The sequence below is a fragment of the Mobula birostris genome, chromosome 9, assembly GCF_030028105.1.
Source record: "Mobula birostris isolate sMobBir1 chromosome 9, sMobBir1.hap1, whole genome shotgun sequence".
NCBI classification, from domain to species: domain Eukaryota; kingdom Metazoa; phylum Chordata; class Chondrichthyes; order Myliobatiformes; family Myliobatidae; genus Mobula; species Mobula birostris.
This window is the reverse complement of record NC_092378.1, coordinates 130,415,528-130,437,294: the sequence shown is the minus strand read 5'-3', so window position 1 is coordinate 130,437,294 and position 21,767 is coordinate 130,415,528. Positions and strand designations below refer to the sequence as shown.

Genomic DNA, 21,767 nt, shown 5'->3' with positions numbered 1-21,767 from the left:
GGCCAGATACAGGAAGAGTCCTTGGTTTGAGACTTGAACTGAGGACGGATTATCAGAGTAAGTAATAAACTGCCTTGAACTGAGATGAGAAGATCTGATGAAGGGTCTCGGCTTGGAATGTCAACTGTTTATTCCCATGCATAAATGCTGCCTGACCTGCTGAGATCCTCCAGCACATTGTGTGTGTATCGTTGTGGATTTCTAGTATCTGCAGTACCTTTCGAGTCCAAGAGATTTCTCCAGTCATGGTAGTGAAACTTAGAAATCATCTATACATGGAGAGTCAGTTGCGTTCATTTAAAAAAAAAAAGTCAATGGATTTCAAGGCACTAAGGCTTTTGGAAAATAAGGGATATTCCTGTGGTCGAAGATTAGCTATAATCTAAAGAACTGAATGACATGCTGCTGTTTCTGATGTTATTGGTTCTTGGTGTGGATTCTTTGTATAAGGAGACTGGAGTACAAGCACAGAGAATAGGTATTTTTTTTCACTCACCAAGGGTAGTGACTTTTGAATGTTACCCAATAGGACTGTGGAGGCTTAGTTGCTGATTATAATTCAGGCTCAGATCAATAGAGTTTTTTGATACTAATGGAACTGATGGATTTAGTGTAGGAACATAGTACTGAAGTTAAAGGTGAGCCATGATCCCATTGAGTAATTCAAGATTCACGTACATTTATTACCAAAAAATGTATGAGTTATACAACCATGAGATTTGCTTGCCCACAGGTAGCCACAAAGCAAGAAACCTGGAAGAACTCAATTTAAAAGAAATTAAAAATAAAAGACCAACACTCGGTGTGCAAGAGAAAGAAAAAAAAATACTAATCATGCAAACAAGTGAAGTGGAGAAACAGCATTCCAAACCAAAATTAAGTCCTCCGATCTGCAGCTTGGAGTAGACGCAAAGCCTCTCTTCTCAGTTCATCATATTATCAGGCATGAAGCAGAGCAGCTGGGGCAGTCTTCATAGCCTCAGCGCTATTGAGGTGACCATGGAGAACGAGCAAAATCAGCTTTTGTCTCAGATCCTGACGCCCTATCTTTTCCATCTATCTGGCCAGCCTTAAAATTGACCAAACAACGGAACAACAAAAGGCTCCAATGCCCTAAAGAGATGGATGAAGGTCATGGGGACCAAGCAAAATCGGCTCTCGCCTCTGATCTGGGCCAGCATTTAAATTGTCCAAACGGCATATGGTACCTCACATTAGGAAGAATGCAGGAGACACATTGGGCCAAATTGTCTCCTTGTGTTCTAAGCACTAATATACAGGGTGACAGATCTGGTGCTAGAATGTGCTATTAGGCTGGAAGGTGTCTTTGGCCAGTATAGACCTGATTGGCTGAATTGCTACTAATTATTTTGTGGATAATGAAAATAAGAAGAGAGATGATGTGGTATTATGTTGTATCTGAAGATAGTGATGGAGGAAAGGGGAAGCAATTTCTTGACTGAAGGATGGATTGGGAAGACTGCCACGTGTTGTAGAGCAAAGACAAGCGGAGGGTAGTACTTATTCTTGCTTCTCTGGAGGTCATTTAATCCAGTTTTTGTTCTGTATCTATGTCTGAGGGAATGATTTTCTCGGAGCTACTGAATTGTATCTTTCTCCATGCGTGTTCTACTTGGAATATGTCAAACATTTTGTTATTACTTGGGCAGTAGAGTTATTGTTATCATGCCCTGATATGTTTTTGCAAGAGTCTCCAATTTGTTTGCTGCATATTTTGATTCTTACCTGCTCTCAGAAAATTATTCTCCATTGAATTCATACTTGCTTTTAGTGGTGTGTTCTTTTAAAATGGGTCTATGGGTGACCTGTTAGAACATTTATGGGAAGAGTAGAAAGCAGGACTGCCAACTTTTCATGAAACCTAATGATAACATTTGATTTGGGAAGTAAAAGTTCTCTTGGTCTCTCTTTGGCTACATTGGAATGAGTTTTGGACTGTATCCAAACTTGTACTAAAAACTGATTTGTTAAAACCTTGTAACAGGTTTGCTAGTACAGGGGTCCCCAACCTTTTTTGCACTGCGGACCGGTTTAATATTGACAATATTCTTGTGGACCAGCCGACCCCGGGGTGGGGAGAGGCGGCGGGTAGGGTTGCCAATGGACAAGAGTAGCAGTCAAATATGTTGTGTTTACCTCGAGAAAGACTACAATGACCATGAACCCTTGCGTGCGGGCAACAGTGCGCATGCGTGCGTTGCTCATGCGTGTACGTGCCTACTTTTTTTCTACAAATCGTTTTTAGCAATTCTGCTTGCTGGAGGTGGTGGTGGGTGGGTTGTTAATCACGACCGGAATATATGTGATAAGTGGCTAATACACTCAATTTCGTTTCTAAAAGGTTTGTCTAACCAATTTAATATTAAACACACAGCGCATATTTTCCTCACATGATTATAGTGATAAGTCAATTATCAGGGGAGCTTGAAGGAAGTGTTGAATGAACTTCCAGTAGAAGTGGTAGAGGCAGGTTTGATATTATCATTTAAAGAAAAACTGGATAGGTATATGGGCAGGAAAGGAATGGAGGGTTATGGGCTGAGTGCAAGTCGGCGGGACTAGGTGAGAGTAGCGTTCGGCACGGACTAGAAGGGGAGAGATGGCCTGTTTCCGTGCTGTAATTGTTATATGGTTATATAAGTCAATAGCATCATAACAAAGGGTCTCGGCCTGAAATGTCGACTGTACCTCTTCCTAGAGATGCTGCCTGGCCTGCTGCGTTCACCAGCAACTTTGATGTTTGTTGGGTGATAACATTTAAAGTAACGTTTGGATATTAAACACACAGCACATATTTTCCCCAGATGAACATATAAAATCATTGCAACACACCAATATTGCTGAATCAGTGGGAGCTCTGGCCTTGTTTCCCTGCAACAAGATGGTCCTATTGAGGGGTGATGGGAGACAGCGATACTTGAAGGTGGTTCATTATGTCCAGTCTATTCCGCTATTTAGTTTTCGTTGCATTCATTGCAGAGATATGTTGGAAATGGAAGCAACATTTTCAGTGCTTTTGTGGCTATCTCAGGATATTTAGCCTTGACTTTGACCCAGAATGCCGGCAGAGATGTTATGTCAAACATACTTTTCAGCCTGCCGTCATTTGCAAGCTTGTGGAGTTGATCTCCTTCCGGCGCGGACATGGATGACGCGCGGGTCATGACCTCGCGTGCCTTCAAGCTCAACAGTGCGTGACAGGGAATGAGGAAGGGTGCAGCTGACTCATATTGCCAAATCATATCGTTTCCTCGCGGCCCAGTAGTGCATGCTTTGCGGCCCGGTACTGATCCGCGGCCCGGTGGTTGGGGACCGCTGTGCTAGTAGATGCTGGAAATACAAAAGAAAAGTCAAAGTAAAATTTATTATTGGATTTCATGTATGTCACCACATACAACCCTGAGATTCTTTTTCTGCGGGCATATTTTGCAAATGTATAGGATGAATAGTATCTGTAAACAGGAACAATGGACAACAAACTGCAAATGCATATATAAATAGCAATAAATAACGAGCATGAAATACAAAGATAAAATAGTCCTTAATTTATTGTAGCTATCACTTTTTGTTCAAGAGCTTGATGATTGAGTGTTATTAACAGTTCTTGAAACTAGTGGTGTGAGTCCTGAGGTACTGGGACCCTCTACCTGATGGCAGTAGCAAAAAAAGCATGGCCTGTCTGGTGAGGATCTTCGACAACCGATACTGCTTTCCTACGGCAACGTTTCCTGTAGATATGTTCAATGGTTGGGAGGGTTTTACCTGTGGTGTACTGAGCCAAATCCACTACCTTTTGTAGGATTTTCTACTCAAAGGCATTGGTATTCTCATGCCAGGCCATAATGTAGCCAATCAGCACACTTTCCACCACACATTTGCCTATGTTTTGATGACATGCCGAACCTCCGCAGACTTTTGAGGAAGTAGAGGTATTTTGCAATTATATTTGTTTCATGGGGCCAGGACAGGTTTTCTGAGATAAAACAGAGAATGCTGAGAAAAACCCAGCATGTCAAACAGATCTGTAAAAAGAGAAACAATTCATTTTTCAGGTCCTAGACCCTTTGTTGGAACTGAAAAGAGAGAAGTGGGTTGGACTAGATAGCAAAGAAAGTGGGGCAGGGTGATGGGAGGAAAAATTGTTTCACTGACACTATGTAACTTAGGTTTTTCAGTATTCTTTTCATTTTTTTTTTGTCAGTTATGTTTTGTACAGACCTTTACTAGTCCTGATATTATAGGTTTCAATAGCTCAATAGATACATTTAATGTCAGAGAAATGTAATACAATATACATCTTGAAATTCTTTTTCTTTGCAAGTATCCATGAAAACCGAGGAGTGCCCCAAAGAATGAATGGCAGTTAAATGTTAGAACCCCAAGGCCCCCACCCAGCCTTCCCCTCCCCTGCAACAGCAAGGCAATGACCCACCCCACCAGCAAAAAAAGCATCAGTGCCCTCCACCGAGCACTCTAAGTGTGCAGCAAGCATCAATAAAGACAGACTTGCAGTACTCCAAAGACGACTAGTTCACCTGGTAATTTGACATACTACAGCCTTTCTCTCTCCGTAATAAGGGAAAAAGAGGTGTCCCCATTTCACAGCGAGAGGGGAGACATAACAAAAGTCTGTTGCGTGGCTTTTATCAAGGTCTGCGCCCAGAGAGTCGGCACCAGAATGGCACAGCTCTCTGGACACAGAGCCCACGACAGTTAACACGCTGCTGTCAGTGTTCCGTGTTCTCCCACGACACTTCACCAGTCTACAATCAGCCGGTCTCCAGAGCCCTGAAAATCCGGCATCCTGAAGGTGTGTTAGTCTTCCAGGCTGCGTCCTTGGGATATTAAAAAGTGGCTGGTCGTGAGGCCCTGAGAGCATTCCCATTCCTGCAAAGAACCGAAGTCAGAGTGTAACTTCAGGTCAGGGTCTTGAGCAGAACCTTGAAAAGTAAAAAAAGAGGTATCGAAGCTGGAGATCGAGCTGTTTCTGAAGATGGAATTGCAGTTTAGCGCCATTATAACTTCGCCCTGCCCCTCCAAAGTTCTTATGTCATCTATGATGAAATTACTCTTAAACTAGCAAGCTATAATTACTTTTAAAAGGAGATATCTTTGTTTTGCTTAATTTATGCTTGGGGACGTAGGTTGGAAGTTACTTCAGGTTCTATGTCTTGTTGAAGTATTACCTGCTGTTTTGTTTAAAAGCCTAATGCATTTTATTCTGGTATTATCATCTTGGCATAGATCTAGCTGCACTAAGTTAGTCTGCATATAATGATTATTATATTCTCAATGTGTTATTTAATGAAGACTTGTAATTTTTAGCAAGCGTGTAAATATTTTTACACTTGTTTAGAATCTAGGTCCCTCAGTGCTAGCTGGTGTAGCTGTCATGATCCTATTGGTCCCCCTAAATGGAGTGATTGCAATGAAGATGAAAAACTTCCAGGTATGTTGATCTTTTGATTATGTCAGTATTTATCTACATAAATTTATTTATTGTATTGTTTGTATTACTCCTGCATTTTGCAAGATAAACTAGTAAATGACAGAATGGAAGCCAACTTGAAATGTAACAAACTTCTTTATTTATACAGATGCCCAATGTGTTTTTGAATTCATGTCCTCAAAAATGTGGTAACTTTGAAATGCTTTTATTTAAATAAGTCAAAAGTAACAACAGTTTGAGGCTTCTTTCCTGTTTCTCAAAAATGTATCAATTTGGCATCTGTTCCAGTATTGTACTTTAAAAGCTTTAATAGGTCTGTTAGTCATTGCCTGGTTTTGGTGAACCAACTCTAAATGTATTGTAAGAAATGTGAAGTGTGAACAGTCCATTGTCATTGTTTCAGTGTACGGTGATACAGAGCCTGATCTACGGTACTTCCAGAAAATGTGGAATTGTGTGTCTTTTTAATATTCTATTTGTTTTCTAGTATAATGCAAATAATCACCATACAGCTGTGTCATATTGATAGCATAACTGGACTTAATGGTTTTCATGAGTAGTGTGAAGGAATATGTGTACTTGGCAAACTTACATTTGCAGTTGCATCACCAAAGAAAGCCATTTACTGGCACATGTATCCTGAAATATTAGTACTTGTTTGCTCTCTTAGTGTATATTACTGGGTTGCGGGATGTAGGAAGGCAGGGAGACCAACGGTATCCCTGATAACTACAACTGCGAGAAGTACATCCAGCTGCAGCTTCTAACCCCCCTTCTCTCCCCCCCCCCCCGCCAAACCACATTAAGCAATTGGATGAACTCCACATCATTTGGGAGGCTGAAGGGGTGATAGACAGGATATATAGCGAGGTAGTTACACCCAAGGTGCAGGACACAGGAAACTGGGTGACGTGAAGGGGAAAGGGGTTAAGGAGCCTGTGTAGAGCCTGTGGCCAACCCCTCAACAGATATATCCCTTTAGATACTGAGGAAAGTGACATTGTTCAGGTCTCTGGCACTGAGTCTGCACCTGTGACTCACAAGGAAAGGGGCAAAAAGAGGCACATTGTGGTATAGAGGATTTGTTAGTTTGGGGAACGGACAGGAGGCTGTATGGGTGAGAACAAGATTCCTGAATGGTATGTTACCTCCTGGATGCCAGGGTCTGGGATATCTTGTTTCATGTCCTCAGAATTCTTACGTGGGAGTGTGAACAGCCAGGAGCTGTGATCCATGTAGGTGGGAAGATGGGACCTGTACAGAAGGGACGGTTTGCACCTGACCTAGAGGGGACTAATATCCTAGCAGGAAGGTTTGTGAATGCTGAAAGATGGGGTTTAAATGAGAGTTGCAGGGGGGTGGGAACTAGAGTGCCAGAACAGTTAGTAGAGAGGTTGTGGAGGCAGATGTTGGTAAGACCTCAGACAAAGTTAGGAATCAAAAGGTTGAGCATGGTGCAACAAATTTAAAAAGGGTGAATACAGGACTGTAAGTGTTGTATCTGAATGGGTGCAGTATGTGGAACAAGGTAGATAGATGAACTTGCAGCACAGTGCAGACTGGCAGGTATGATGTTGTAGGCATCACTGAATCATGGCTGAAAGGTTATAGCTGGGAGCTTCCTTTATCATTTGAAGGAGCTGACATAGGGTCAAAAAGTGTTGAATCGTGGATAGAGCTAAGGAACTGTAAGGATAAAAAGACCCCCCCTCCCCCCAAATAGTAATAAGGATGTGGTTAACAAATTAAAATGGGAGATAGAACATGCATGCTAAAGGACAATGTTACAATAGCCATGGGAGACTTAAATATGCAAGTGTTGGGAAAATATGCTGGATTATAGGAGCGTGAATCTCTAGAGTGTTTGCAAGATGACTTTTTAGAGCAGCTCGTGGTTGAGCCCATGAAGGGATCAACTATTCTGGATTGGATGTTGTAAAATGAACCAGGGTTGATTAGAGATTTTAAAGTAAAACAACCCTTAGGGGCAAGTGATCATAACATAATCGAATTCACCCTGAAATTTGAGAAGAAGTTAAAGTCAGATGTATCAGTATTACAGTGGAAATTACAGAGGCATGAGAGAGGAATTGGCCAGAATTGATTGTAAAAGAACACTGCCAGGGATGGCTGCAGAGCAGCAATGGCTGGTGTTAGGGATCTGATGCTGCAGCCTGATGACCTACTGCTTATTAGGGAAAGTGAAGAGGTGATAGACAGGAGCTACAGGGAGGTAGTCATTCCTAAGCTACAGGGGTCAGAAAACTGGGTGACTGTCAGGAGAGGGAAGGAAAACGCCTGGATAGTGGAGAGCACACCTGTGGCTGCCCCCTCAGCAACAAATATCTTGTTCTGGATGCTGTTGAGGGGGATGACCTGACAGGGGACGCTCACGGTGACCAGTTCTCTGGCACTGAGCCTGACGCTGTTGTGCAGGAGGGAAGGAGGGAGAAGAGGAATGCAGTAGTCAGGGGATTCCATAGTCAGGGGGACAGACTGGAGATTCTGTGAGCTTGATAGAGATACCCGCATGGTGTGTTGCCTCCCAGGTGCCAGGGTATGGGATGTCTCGGATCGGGTCCAGAGTATTCTGAAGGGAGAGGGCGAGCAGCCAGTTGTCTTGGTACATGTTGGTACCAATGACATAGATAGGATAAGGGAGGAAGTCCTGAAGAGAGATTTCCGGGAGTTAGGAAGGAAGCTGAGAAGCAGGACCTCCAGGGTAGTAATCTCTGGATTGCTACCTGTGCCACATGCTAGCGAGGGCAAGAATAGTAGGATCAGGTAGATGAATGCGTACCTGAGAGATTGGTGCAGGGGTCAGGGCTTCAGATTCGTGGATCATTGGGATCTCTTCTGGGAGAAATATGACCTGTTCAAAATGGACAAGTTACACCTGAATCCGAAGGGGACCAATATCCTGGCGGGAAGGTTTAATGGAGCTGTTAGGGAGGGTTTAAACGAATTTGGCAGGGGGATGGGAACCGGAATGACAGCGGTGGAAGGGGAAAAGAGAAGTAAATCTAAGATAGTGAGCAGTAAAGATGTCAGGAAAGACAGGCAGGTGATGGGGCAAATTTGTAGCCATTGGAATGAGTTGCAGTGCAATAAAGTTGCAGTGAAATCAAAGCGAAAAGTACCAAATACTGGTCTTAAGGTGTTATACTTAAATGCACGCAGCATAAGAAATAAGGTGGATGATCTTGTCGTACAGCTACAGGTTAGCAGGTATGATATTGTGGCCATCACTGAGATGTGGCTAAAGATGCATGTCTCTGGGAACTGAACGTCCAAGGATACACAGTGTATCGGAAGGATAGGAAGGTAGGCAGAGGGGGAGGCGTGGCTTTATTGGTAAGAAATGATATTAAATCATTAGAAAGAGGTGACATAGGATCAGAAGGTGTAGAATCTTTATGGGTTGAGCTAAGAAATCTCAGGGGTAAAAGGACCCTGATGGCAGTTATTTATAGGCCTCCAAACAGCTGCAGTGGTGTGGACTACAAATTACAACAGGAAATAGAAAAGACTTGTCAGAAGGGCAGTGTTATGATAATTGTGGGGGATTTTAACATGCGAGTGGATTGGAAAAATCAGGTCGGCACTGGATCTCAAGAGAGAGAATTTGTAGAATGTCTGCGAGAAGAATATTACATTGGAAATTACAGAGGCATGAGAGAGGAGTTGGCCAGAATTGATTGATTCAGGATCAGTTCCTGTGGATTGGAGGGTGGCTAATGTTGTCCCTCTCCAAGAAGGGAAGAAGAGAGAAAACAGGGAATTATAGACCGGTTAGCCTGACGTTGGTGGTGGGAAAGATGCTGGAGCCAATTATAAAAGATGAAATTACAACACATCTGGATAGCAGTAACAGAATCGGTCCAAGTCAGCGTGGACTTACGAAGGGGAAATTGTGCTTGACTAATCTTCTGGAATTTTTTGAGGATGTAACTCTGAAAATGGACAAGGGAGAGCCAGTGGATGTAGTGTACCTGGACTTTCAGAAAGCCTTTGATAAAGTCCCATATAGGAGATTAGTGGGCAAAATTAGGGCACATGGTATTGGGGGCAGAGTACTGACACGGATTGAAAATTGGCTGGCTTACAGAAAACAAAGAGTAGCGGTTAACGGGTCCCTTTCAGAATGGTAGGCGGTGACCAGTGGGGTACCGCAGTGTTCAGTGCTGGGACCGCAGCTGCTTACAATATATATTATTGATTTAGATGAGGGAATTAAAAGTAACATTAGCAAATTTGCCGATGACACAAAGCTGGGTGGCAGTGTGAAATGTGAGGAGGATGTTATGAGAATGCAGGGTGACTTGGACAGGCTGGGTGAGTGGGCAGATGCAGTTTGTAAGAACAGGAAGGCAGATTATTATCTAAATGGAGTCAAGTTAGGAAAAGGGGAAGCACAACGAGATCTAGGTGTTCTTGTACATCAGTCACTGAAAGCAAGCATGCAAGTACAGCAGGCAGTGAAGAAAGCTAATGGCATGTGGCCATCATAACAAGGGGAATTGAGTATAAGAGCAAAGAGGTCCTTCTGCAGCTGTACAGGGCCCTGGTGAGACTACACCTGGAGTACTGTGTGCAGTTTTGGTCTCCAAATTTGAGGAAGGACATTCTTGCTATTGAGGGAGTGCAGCGTAGGTTCACAAGGTTAATCCCCGGGATGGCGGGACTGTCATATGTTGAAAGATTGGAGCAACTGGGCTTGCATACTTGGAATTTAGAAGGCTGAGAGGGATCTTATTGAAACATATAAGATTATTAAGGGATTGGACACGCAGGAGGCAGCAGGCATGTTCCTGCTGATGGGTGAGCCCAGAACCAGAGGCCACAGTTTAACAATAAGGGGTAGGCCATTTAGAACGGAGTTGAGGAAAAACTTTTTCACCCAGAGAGTGGTGGATATATGGAATGCTCTGCCCCAGAAGGCTGTGGAGGCCAAGTCTCTGGATGCTTTCAAGAAAGAGATGGATAGAGCTCTTAAAGATAGCGGAATCAATGGTTATGGGAATAAGGCAGGAACTGGATACTGATTGTGGATGATCAGCCATGATCACAGTGAATGGTGGTGCTGGCTCAAAGGGCCGAATGGCCTACTCCTGCACCTATTGTCTATTGTCTATTGAGATGGCTTTTTGGAACAGCTTGTTGTTGAGCCTACTAGGGGGTCGGCTGTACTGGATTGAGTATCGTGAAATGAACCGGAGGTGATTGCAGAGATTGAGGTGAAGGAACCCTTAGGAGACAGTGATCATAACATGATTGAGTTCACTGTGAAATTAGAAAAAGAGAAGCCGAAATCTAATGTGTCGGTATTTCAGTGGAGTAAAGGAAATTACAGTGGCATGAGAGAGGAACTGGCCAAAGTTGACTGGAAAGGGACACTGGTGGGAAAGACACCAGAGCAGCAGTGGCTGGAGTTTATGCGAGAAATGAGGAATGTGCAAGACAGGTATATTCCAAAAAAGAAGAAATTTTCGAGTGGAAAAAGGATGCAACCGTGGTTGACAAGAGAAGTCAAAGCCAAAGTTAAAGCAAAAGAGAGGGCATACAAGGAAGCAAAAATTAGTGGGAAGAGAGAGGATTGGGAAGTTTTTAAAACCTTACAAAAGGAAACCAAGAAGGTCATTAAGAGAGAAAAGATTAACTATGAAAGGAATCTAGCAAATAATATCGAAGAGGATACTAAAAGCTTTTTCAAGTATATAAAGAGTAAAAGACAGGTGAGAGTAGATATAGGACCAATAGAAAATGATGCTGGAGAAAATGTAATCGGAGATGAGGAGATGGCAGAGGAACCGAACAAGTATTTTGCATCAGTATACCGGACACTCAAGGGTGGCAGGGAAGAGAAGTGTGCGCAGTCACAATTACGACAGAGAAAGTACTCAGGAAGCTGAATAGGCTAAAGGTAGATAAATCTCCTGGACCAGATGGAATGCACCCTCGTGTTTTGAAGGAAGTAGCTGTGGAGATTGCGGAGGCATTAGCAATGATCTTTCAAAAGTCGATAGATTCTGGCATGGTTCCGGAGGACTGGAAGATTGCAAATGTCACTCCGCTATTTAAGAAGGGGGCAAGGAAGCAAAAAGGAAATTTTAGACCTGTTAGCTTGACATCCATGGTTGGAAAGTTGTTGGAGTCGATTGTCAAGGATGTGGTTACAGAGTACCTGGAGGCATATGACAAGATAGGCAGAACTCAGCATGGATTCCTTAAAGGAAAATCCTGCCTGACAAACCTATTACAATTTTTTGAGGAAATTACCAGTAGGCTAGACAAGGGAGATGCAGTGGATGTTGTATATTTGGATTTTCAGAAGGCCTTTGACAAGGTGCCACACATGAGGCTACTTAACAAGATAAAAGCCCATGGAATTACGAGGAAGTTACATACGTGGATAGAGCGTTGGCTGATTGGCAGGAAACAGAGAGTGGGAATAAAGGGATCTTATCCTGGTTGGCTGCCAGTTACCAGTGGTGTTCCACAGGGGTCCGTGTTGGGGCCGCTTCTTTGTACATTGTACATCAACAATTTGGATTATGGAATAGATGGCTTTGTGGCTAATTTTGCAGATGATACGAAGTTAGGTGGAAGGGCTGGTAGTGCTGAGGAAACAGAGTCTGCAGAGAGACTTGGATAGTTTGGAAGAATGGGCAAAGAAGTGGCAAATAAAATGCAATGTTGGAAAGTGTATGGTTATGCACTTTGGCAGAAGAAATAAATGGGCAGACCATTATTTAAATGGGGAGAGAATTCAAAGTTCTGTGATGTAACGGAACTTGGGAGTCCTCGTGCAGGATACCCTTAAGGTTAACCTCCAGGTTGAGTCAGTAGTGAAGAAGGCGAATGCAATGTTGGCATTCATTTCTAGAGGAATAGAGTATAGGAGCAGGGATGTGATGTTGAGGCTCTATGAGGCGCTGGTGAGACCTCACTTCGAGTACTGTGGGCAGTTTTGGTCTCCTTATGTAAGAAAAGATGTACTGACGTTGGAGAGGGTACAGAGAAGATTCACTAGAATGATTCTGGGAATGAGAGGGTTAACATATGAGGAATGTTTGTCTGCTCTTGGACTGTATTCCTTGGAGTTTAGAAGAATGAGGGGAGACCTCATAGAAACATTTCGAATGTTGAGAGGCATGGGCAGAGTGGATGTGGCAAAGTTGTTTCTCATGATGGGGGAGTCTAGTACGAGCGGGCATGACTTAAGGATTGAAGGGCGCCCATTCAGAACAGAAATGCAAAGATATTTTTTTAGCCAGAGGGTGGTGAATCTATGGAATTTGTTGCCATGGGCGGCAATGGAGGCCAAGTCGTTGGGTGCATTTAAGGCAGAGATTGATAGGTATCTGAGTAGCCAGGGCATCAAAGGTTATGGTGAGAAGGTGGGGGAGTGGGACTAAATGGGAGAATGGATCAGCTCATGATAAAAATGGAGCAGACTCGATGGGCGGAATGGCCGACTTATGCTCCTTTGTCTTATGGAATTTCTGGAAGTAATTCGGAAGGCACAGGGTATATAGACCCAAAGAGGAAGAGGTATTCTAAAAGAAAGATGACGCAACAGTAGTTAACAAGAGAAGTCAAAGCCAACATAAAAGCCAAAGAGAGGGCATATATTGGAGCAAAAATTAGTTGGAAGTTACAGGACTGGGAAGCTTTAAAAAACCCAATGGAAAGCAACTAGAAAGTCATTAAGAAGGGAAAGATAGAACATGAAAGTAAGCTAGCCAATAATATTAAAGAGAATACCAAAAGTTTCTTCAGATACATAAAGTGTAAAAGAGAGGCAAGAGTGGATATCAGACCTCTGGAAAACGATGCTGGAGAGGTAGTGACGGGGAACAAGAAGATGAAGAAAATAAGTATTTTGCATTAGTCTTCACTTTGGAAGTTCCAGGTGTCAGAAGTCATGAAGTGTGTGAAGTTACCATTAGCAGAGAGAAGGTTCTTGGGAAACTGAAAGGTCGGAAGTTAGTAAGTCACCTGGATCAGATGATGTACACCCCAGAGTTCTGAAAGAGGTGGCTGAAGAGATTGTCAAGGCATTAGTAATGATCTTTCAAGAATCATTAGATTCTGGAATGGTTCTCGAAGACTGGAAAATTGCAAATGTCACTCCACTCTTCAAGAATGGAGCGAGGCAGAAGAAAGGAAACTATAGGCCAGTTAGTCTGACCTCAGTGGTGTGGAAAATGTTGGAGTTGATTATTAAGTATGAGGTCTTGGGGTACTTGGTAAAATAGGCCATAGTCAGCATGGTTCCCTCAAGGGAAAATCTTGCCTGACAAATCTGTTGGAATTCTTTGAAGAGATAGCAAGCAGGATAGACAAAAGAGAATTGCTTGATGTCGTGTACTTAGATTTTCAGAAGGCCTTTGACAAGGTGCCGCACTTGAGGCTGCTTAACGTGGTATTACAGGAAAGATTCTATGATGGACAAAGCAGTGGTTGATTGGCAGGAGGAATAAAGGAGCCTTTTCAGGTTAGCTGCCAGTGACTAGTGGTGTTCCACAGGGGTCTATGTTGGGATTGATTCTTTTACTTTATGTCAATAATTTTGATGGAATTGATGGCTTTGTTGTAAAGTTTGCAGATGATATGAAGATAGGTGGAGGGACAGGTAGCTTTGAGGATGTAGAGAGGCTACAGAAGGACTTAGGCAGATTAGGAGAATGGGCAAAGATGGAATACAGTATTTGGAAGTGTATGATCATGCACTTTGGTAGAAGAAATGAAAGGATGACCATTTTCTGAATGGAGAGAAAATACAAAAAAAACAGAGGCGCAGAGGGACTTGGGAGTCCTTGTGCAGGATTCCCTAAAGGTTAATTTGCAGGTTGAGTCTGTGGTGAGGAAGGCAAATGCAATGTTAGCATTCATTTCAAGAGGACTAGAATATAAAAGTGAGGACTTTATAAAGCACTGGTGAGGTCTCACTTGGAGTATTGTGAGCAGTTTTGGGTCCCTTATCTAGAAAGGATGTGCTGAAACTGGAGAAGGTTCAAAGGAGGTTCATGAAAATGATTCCCAGATTGAATGGCTTGTCATATGAAAAGTGTTTGATAGCTTTGGCCCTGTATTCACTAGAATTCAGAAGAATGAGTGGTGACCTATTGAATGGTGAAAGGCTTTGACAGAGTAGATGTAGAGAGGATGTTTCTTATGGTGTAAGAGTCTAAGACCAAAGGACACAGCCTCAGAATAGAGGGGTATCGTTTTAGAACGGAGATGAGGAGCAGTTTCTTTAGCCAGAGAGTGGTGAATCTGTGGAATTCTTTGCTACAGGCAGCTGTGGAGGCCAGGTCTTTATATATATTTAAGACAGAGGCTGATAGATTCTTGATTGGTCAGGGCACGAAGTGATATGGGGAGAAGGCAGGAGATTGGGGCTGAGGAAAATTGGATCAGCTAAGATGAAGTGGTGGAGCAGACTTGAAGGGCCAAATGGCCTAGTTCTGCTCCTGTATCTTATGGTTTTATTTGTACTCTAATAGCAACCATAGAAAAACTACAGCACAGAAACAGACCTTTTGGCCCTTCTTGGCTGTGCCGAACCATTTTCTGCCTAGTCCCACTGACCTGCACACGGACCATATCCCTCCATACACCTCCCATCCATGTATCTGTCCAATTTATTCTTAAATGTTAAAAAAGAACCCGCATTTACCTCCTCGTCTGGCAGCTCATTGCATACTCCCACCACTCTCTGTGTGAAGAAGCCTCCCCTAATGTTCCCTTTAAACTTTTCCCCCTTCACCCTTAACCCATGTCCTCTTTTTTTTTTTCTCCCCTTGCTTCAGTGGAAAAAGCCTGCTTGCATTCACTCTATCTATACCCATCATAATTTTATATACCTCTATCAAATCTCCCCTCATTCTTCTATGCTCCAGGGAATAAAGTCCTAACCTAATCAACCTTTCTCTGTAACTGTGTTTCTCAAGTCCCGGCAACATCCTTGTAAACCTTCTCTGCACTCTTTCAACCTTATTTATATCCTTCCTGTAATTTGGTGACCAAAACTGAACACAATACTCTAGATTTGGCCTCACCAGTGCCTTATATAACCTCATCATAACATTCCAGCTCTTATACTCAATACTTTAATAAAGGCCAATGTACCAAAAGCTCTCTTTACGACCCTATCTACCTGTGACGCCACTTTTAGAGAATTTTGTATCTGTATTCCCAGATCCCTCTGTTCTACTGCACTCCTCAGTGCCTTACCATTAACCCTGTATGTTCTACCTTGGTTTGTCCTTCCAACGTGCAATACCTCATACTTGTCTGTATTAAACTCCATCTGCCATTTTTCAGCCCATTTTTCCAGCTGGTCCAAGTCCCTGTGCAGGCTCTGAAAACCTTCCTCACTGTCTACTACACCTCCAATCTTTGTATCATCAGCAAATTTGCTGATCCAATTTACCACATCATCATCCAGATCATTGATATAGATGACAAATAACAATGGACCCAGCACTGATCCCTGTGGCACACCACTAGTCACAGGCCTCCACTCAGAGAAGCAATTCTCTACTACCACTCTTTGGCTTCTTCCATTGAGCCAATGTCTAATCCAATTTACCACCTCTCCATGTATACCTAGCAACTGAATTTTCCTAACTAACCTCCCATGCGGGACCTTGTCAAAGGCCTTACTGAAGTCCATGTAGACAATATCCACTGCCTTCCCTTCATCCACTTTCCCGGTAACCTCCTCGAAAAACTCCAATAGATTGGTCAAACATGATCTACCACGCACAAAGCCATGTTGACTCTCCCTAGTAAGTCCCTGTCTATTCAAATGCTTGTAGATTCTGTCTCTTAGTACTCCCTCCAATAACTTACCTACTACCAATGTTAAATTTACCGGCCTATAATTTCCCGGATTACTTTTCGATCCTTTTTTAAACAACGGAACAACATGAGCCACTCTCCAATCCTCCGGCACCTCACCTGCAGACGGCGACATTTTAAATACTTCTGCTAGGGCCCCTGCAATTTCAACACTAGTCTCCTTCAAGGTCCGAGGGAACACCCTGTCAGGTCCCGGAGATTCCTCAAGACAGCAAGCACCTCTTCCTTTTCAATCTGCACAGTTTCCATGATCTCACTACTTGATTCCCTTAATTCCATAGACTTCATGCCAGTTTCCTTAGTAAATACAGATGCAGATAATTAAGTTAACTCCCCTGCTGCCAGCATGCTTGAGACCCTAGCATATTGCAGTTTATGAAAGCATGCTTCGGTTCCAAGTCTAATTGTGAGGAACACATTAGGAATATTATTATGACCTTACTGTCTGAACTAGTTTGAATTGTTTTGATGGTTCCATTATGTGAAGAATAAAGAAGTTGTATTGTTACTCTGATTAAAAGTTACATCTTTTAAAAAAAATTCAGGTGACACAGATGAAGGAAAAGGATAACCGTATCAAATTGATGAATGAAATTCTAAATGGAATAAGAGTAATAAAATTGTATGCCTGGGAGCTTGCATTTAAAAGGAAGATACTGCATATTAGAGAGAAGGAGCTTGAAGTACTAAAAAGTGCTGTCTATCTCTCAGCTGTGTCTACATTCACTTGGGTCTGTGCACCATTTCTGGTAAGTGAGGTGCAGTATGTGGATCGTGAAAAATCCAAACTGAAAGATTTATATTATTATTATTTTTTTGCTATTGTAAATTGGTCACAAATAGCCTTCAATAAGCGAGCTCCATAGCAAACTCTGGATTGCCAGCATCTGCAGAATCTCTTGTGTTTTTATACAGAAACATAAAAGAAAACCTTCAGCACAATACAGGCCCTTCGGCCCACAAAGTTGTGCTGAGCATGTCCCTACCTTAGAAATTACTAGGGTTACCCATAGCCCTCTATTTTTCTAAGTTCTATCTACCTGTCCAAAAGTCTCTTAAAAGACCCTATTGTATCTGCCTCCACCACCGTTGCCAGCAGCCCATTCCACCTCCTCACCAGTTAATGTGTTTTTAAAAAAAAAAACACATACTTACCCATAAGACCATAAGACAAAGAAGCAGAAGTAGGCCATTCGGCCCGTCGAGTCTGCTCCGCCATTTTATCATGAGCTGATTCATTTTCTCCTATTTAGTCCCGTCCCCTGCCTTCTCACCATAACCTTTGATGCCCTGGCTACTCAGATACCTATCAATCTCTGCCTTAAATACACCCAACAACTTGGCCTCCACTGCTGCCCGTGGCAACAAATTCCATAGATTCACCACCCTCTGACTAAAAAAATTTCTTCGCATTTCTGTTCTGAAAGGGCGCCCTTCAATCCTTAAGTCATGCCCTCTCGTACTAGACTCCCCCATCATGGGAAACAACTTTGCCACATCCACTCTGCCCATGCCTCTCAACATTCGAAATGTTTCTATGAGGTCTCCCCTCATTCTTCTAAACTCCAAGGAATACAGTCCAAGAGCAGACAAACGTTCCTCATTTGTTAACCCTCTCATTCCCAGAATCATTCCAGTGAATCTTCTCTGTACCCTCTCCAACGTCAGCACATCCTTTCTTAAATAAGGAGACCAAAACTGCCCACAGTACTCCAAGTGAGGTCTCACCAGCGCCTTATAGAGCCTCAACATCACATCCCTGCTCCTATACTCTATTCCTCTAGAAATGAATGCCAACATTGCATTCGCCTTCTTCACTACTGACTCAACCTGGAGGTTAACTTTAAGGGTATCCTGTACGAGGACTTCCAAGTCCTGTTGCATCTCAGAACTTCGAATTCTTTCCCCATTTAAGTAATAGTCTGCCCGTTTATTTCTTCTGCCAAAGTGCATAACCACTTTCCAACATTGTACTTCATTTGCCACTTCTCTGCCCATTCTTCCAATCTATCCAAGTCTCTCTGCAGACTCTCCGTTTCCTCAGCACTACCAGCCCCTCCACATATCTTCGTATCGTCAGCAAACTTAGCCACAAAGCCATCTATTCCATAATCTAAATCGTTGATGTACAATGTAAAAAGAAGCGGCCCCAACACTGATCCCTGTGGAACACTACTGGTAACCGGGCAGCCAACCAGAATAGGATCCCTTTATTCCCACTCTCTGTTTCCTGCCAATCAGCCAATGCTCTATCCACGTATGTAACTTCCTCGTAATTCCATGGGCTCTTATCTTGTTAAGTAGCCTCATGTGTGGCACCTTGTCAAAGGCCTTCTGAAAATCCAAATATACAACATCCACTGCATCTCCCTTGTCTAGCCTACTGGTAATTTCCTCAAAAAATTGTAATAGGTTTGTCAGGCAGGATTTTCCTTTAAGGAATCCATGCTGAGTTCTGCCTATCTTGTCATATGCCTCCAGGTACTCTGTAACCACATCCTTGACAATCGACTCCAACAACTTTCCAACCATGGATGTCAAGCTAACAGGTCTAAAATTTCCTTTTTGCTTCCTTGCCCCCTTCTTAAATGGCGGAGTGACATTTGCAATCTTCCAGTCCTCCGGAACCATGCCAGAATCTATTGACTTTTGAAAGATCATCGCTAATGCCTCCGCAATCTCCACAGCTACTTCCTTCAAAACACGAGGGTGCGTTCCATCTGGTCCAGGAGATTTATCTACCTTTAGCCTATTCAGCTTCCTGAGTACTTTCTCTGTCGTAATTGTGACTGCGCACACTTCTCTTCCCTGCCACCCTTGAGTGTCCGGTATACTGCTGTCTTCCTCAGTGAAGACTGATGCAAAATACTTGTTCAGTTCCTCTGCCATCTCCTCATCTCCGATTACAATTTCTCCAGCATCTTTTCTATTGGTCCTATATCTACTCTCACCTGTCTTTTACTCTTTATATACTTGAAAAAGCTTTTAGTATCCTCTTCGATGTTATTTGCTAGATTCCTTTCATAGTTAATCTTTTCTCTCTTAATGACCTTCTTGGTTTCCTTTTGTAAGGTTTTAAAAACTTCCCAATCCTCTCTCTTCCCACTAATTTTTGCTTCCTTGTATGCCCTCTCTTTTGCTTTAACTTTGGCTTTGACTTCTCTTGTCAACCACGGTTGCATCCTTTTTCCACTCGAAAATTTCTTCTTTTTTGGAATATACCTGTCTTGCACATTCCTCATTTCTCGCATAAACTCCAGCCACTGCTGCTCTGGTGTCTTTCCCACCAGTGTCCCTTTCCAGTCAACTTTGGCCAGTTCCTCTCTCATGCCACTGTAATTTCCTTTACTCCACTGAAATACTGACACATCAGATTTCGGCTTCTCTTTTTCTAATTTCACAGTGAACTCAATCATGTTATGATCACTGTCTCCTAGGGGTTCCTTCACCTCAATCTCTGCAATCACCTCCGGTTCATTACACAATACTCAATCCAGTACAGCCGATCCCCTAGTGGGCTCAACAACAAGCTGTTCTAAAAAGCCATCTTGCAGACATTCTGCAAATTCTCTCTCGAGATCCAGTGCTGACCTGATTTTCCCAATCTACTCGCATGTTAAAATCCCCCACAATTATCATAACACTGCCCTTGTGACAAACCTTTTCTATTTCCAGTTGTAATTTGTAGTCCACATCCCTGCAGCTGTTTGGAGGCCTATAAATAACTGCCATCAGGGTCCTTTTACCCCTGCTATTTCTTAGCTCAACCCATAAAGATTCTGCACCTTCTGATCCTATATCACCTCTTTCTAATGATTTAATATCATTTCTTACCAATAAAGCCACGCCTCCCCCTCTGCCTACCTTCCTATCCTTCCGATACACCGTGTATCCTTGGATGTTCAGCTCCCAGAGAATGCATCTTTTAGCCAGGTCTCAGTGATGGCCACAATATCATACCTGCCAATCTGTAGCTGTACAATAAGATCATCCACCTTATTCCTTATGCTGCGTGCATTTAAGTATAACACCTTAAGACCAGTATTTGGTACTTTTCGCTTTGATTTCACTGCAACTTTATTGCATTGCAACTCATCCCAATGGCTACAAATTTGCCCCATCACCTGCCTGTCTTTCCTGACATCTTTACTGCTCACTATCTTAGATTTATTTCTGTTTTCCCCTTCCTCCGCTCTATCATTCTGGTTCCCATCCCTCTGCCAAATTAGTTTAACCCCTCTCTAACAGCTCTATTAAACTTTAAACTACCCCTGACATCTCCGCTGTACCTACTCCCAAGCACCTTAAACCTGTGCTCTCTTGTGGTAGTCATTTCAGCCCTGAGGAAAAAGCCTCTGACTAGCCACACGATCAATGCTTCTCATCATCTTATACACCTCTATCAGGTTACCTCTCATCCTCCGTCCCTCCAAGGAAGAAAGGCCGAGTTCACTCAACCTGTTTTCATAAGACATGCTCCCCAATCCAGGCAACATCCTTGTAAACACAAAATATTCTGTAGATGCTGGGGTCAAAGCAACACCTAGAACATGCTGGAGGAACTCAGCAGGTCGGGCAGCATCCGTGGAAACAAACAGTCAATGTTTCGTGCTGAGACCCTTTGTCAGGGAAATGAACAGTCAATGTTTCGGGCTGAGACCCTTCGTCAGGCAGAAATATCATTGTAAATATCCTCTGCACCCTTTCTGTGGTTTCCACATCCTTCCTGTAGTGAGGTGACCAGAACTGAGCACAGTACTCCAAGTGGGGTCTGACCAGGGTCCTTTATAGCTGCAACATTACCTCTCGGCTCCTAAATTCAATTCCACGATTGATGAAGGCCAGTACACCATATGCCTTAACCACAGAGTCAACCTACACAGCTGCTTTGAGCGTCCTATGGACTCGGACCCCAAGATCTCTCTGGTCCTCCACACTGCCAAGAGTCTTACCATTAATACTATATTCTGCCATCATATTTGACCTACCAAAATGAACCACTTCACACTTATCTGGATTGAACTCCATCTGCCACTTCTCAGCCCAGTTTTGCATCCTATCATCCCGCTGTAACCTCTGACAGCCCTCTACACTATCCACAGCACCCCCAACCTTTATGTCATCAGCAAACTTACTAACCCATCCCTTCACTTCCTCATCCAGGTCATTTATAAAAATCATGAAGAGTAAGGGTCCCAGAACAGATCGCTGAGGCACACCACTGGTCACTGACTTCCATGCAGAATATGACCCGTCTACAACCACTCCTTGCCTTCTGTGGGCAAGTCGGTTCTGGATCTGCAAAGCAATGTCCCCTTGGATCCCATGTCTCCTTACTTTCTCAATAAGCCTTGCATGGGGTACCTTATCAAATGCCTTGCTGAAATCCATATACACTACATCTACTGCTCTTTCTTCATCAATG

General features: G+C 43.1%; 1 protein-coding gene across 3 annotated transcripts in view; it reads left to right on the top strand.

The window, feature by feature from the left end:
- Nucleotides 1-21,767, top strand: part of abcc1 (ATP binding cassette subfamily C member 1 (ABCC1 blood group)) — a 112,703-nt gene that overhangs the window by 37,804 nt on the left and 53,132 nt on the right. For 2 of the 3 annotated variants that reach the window (XM_072268813.1, XM_072268812.1), the window contains exons 11-12: nt 5,378-5,470; nt 16,888-17,091. In XM_072268813.1, the coding sequence (XP_072124914.1) occupies nt 5,378-5,470; nt 16,888-17,091 (297 nt within the window). The remainder of the gene's footprint in view (nt 1-5,377; nt 5,471-16,887; nt 17,092-21,767) is intronic. The other variant, XM_072268815.1, reaches the window with a different exon arrangement.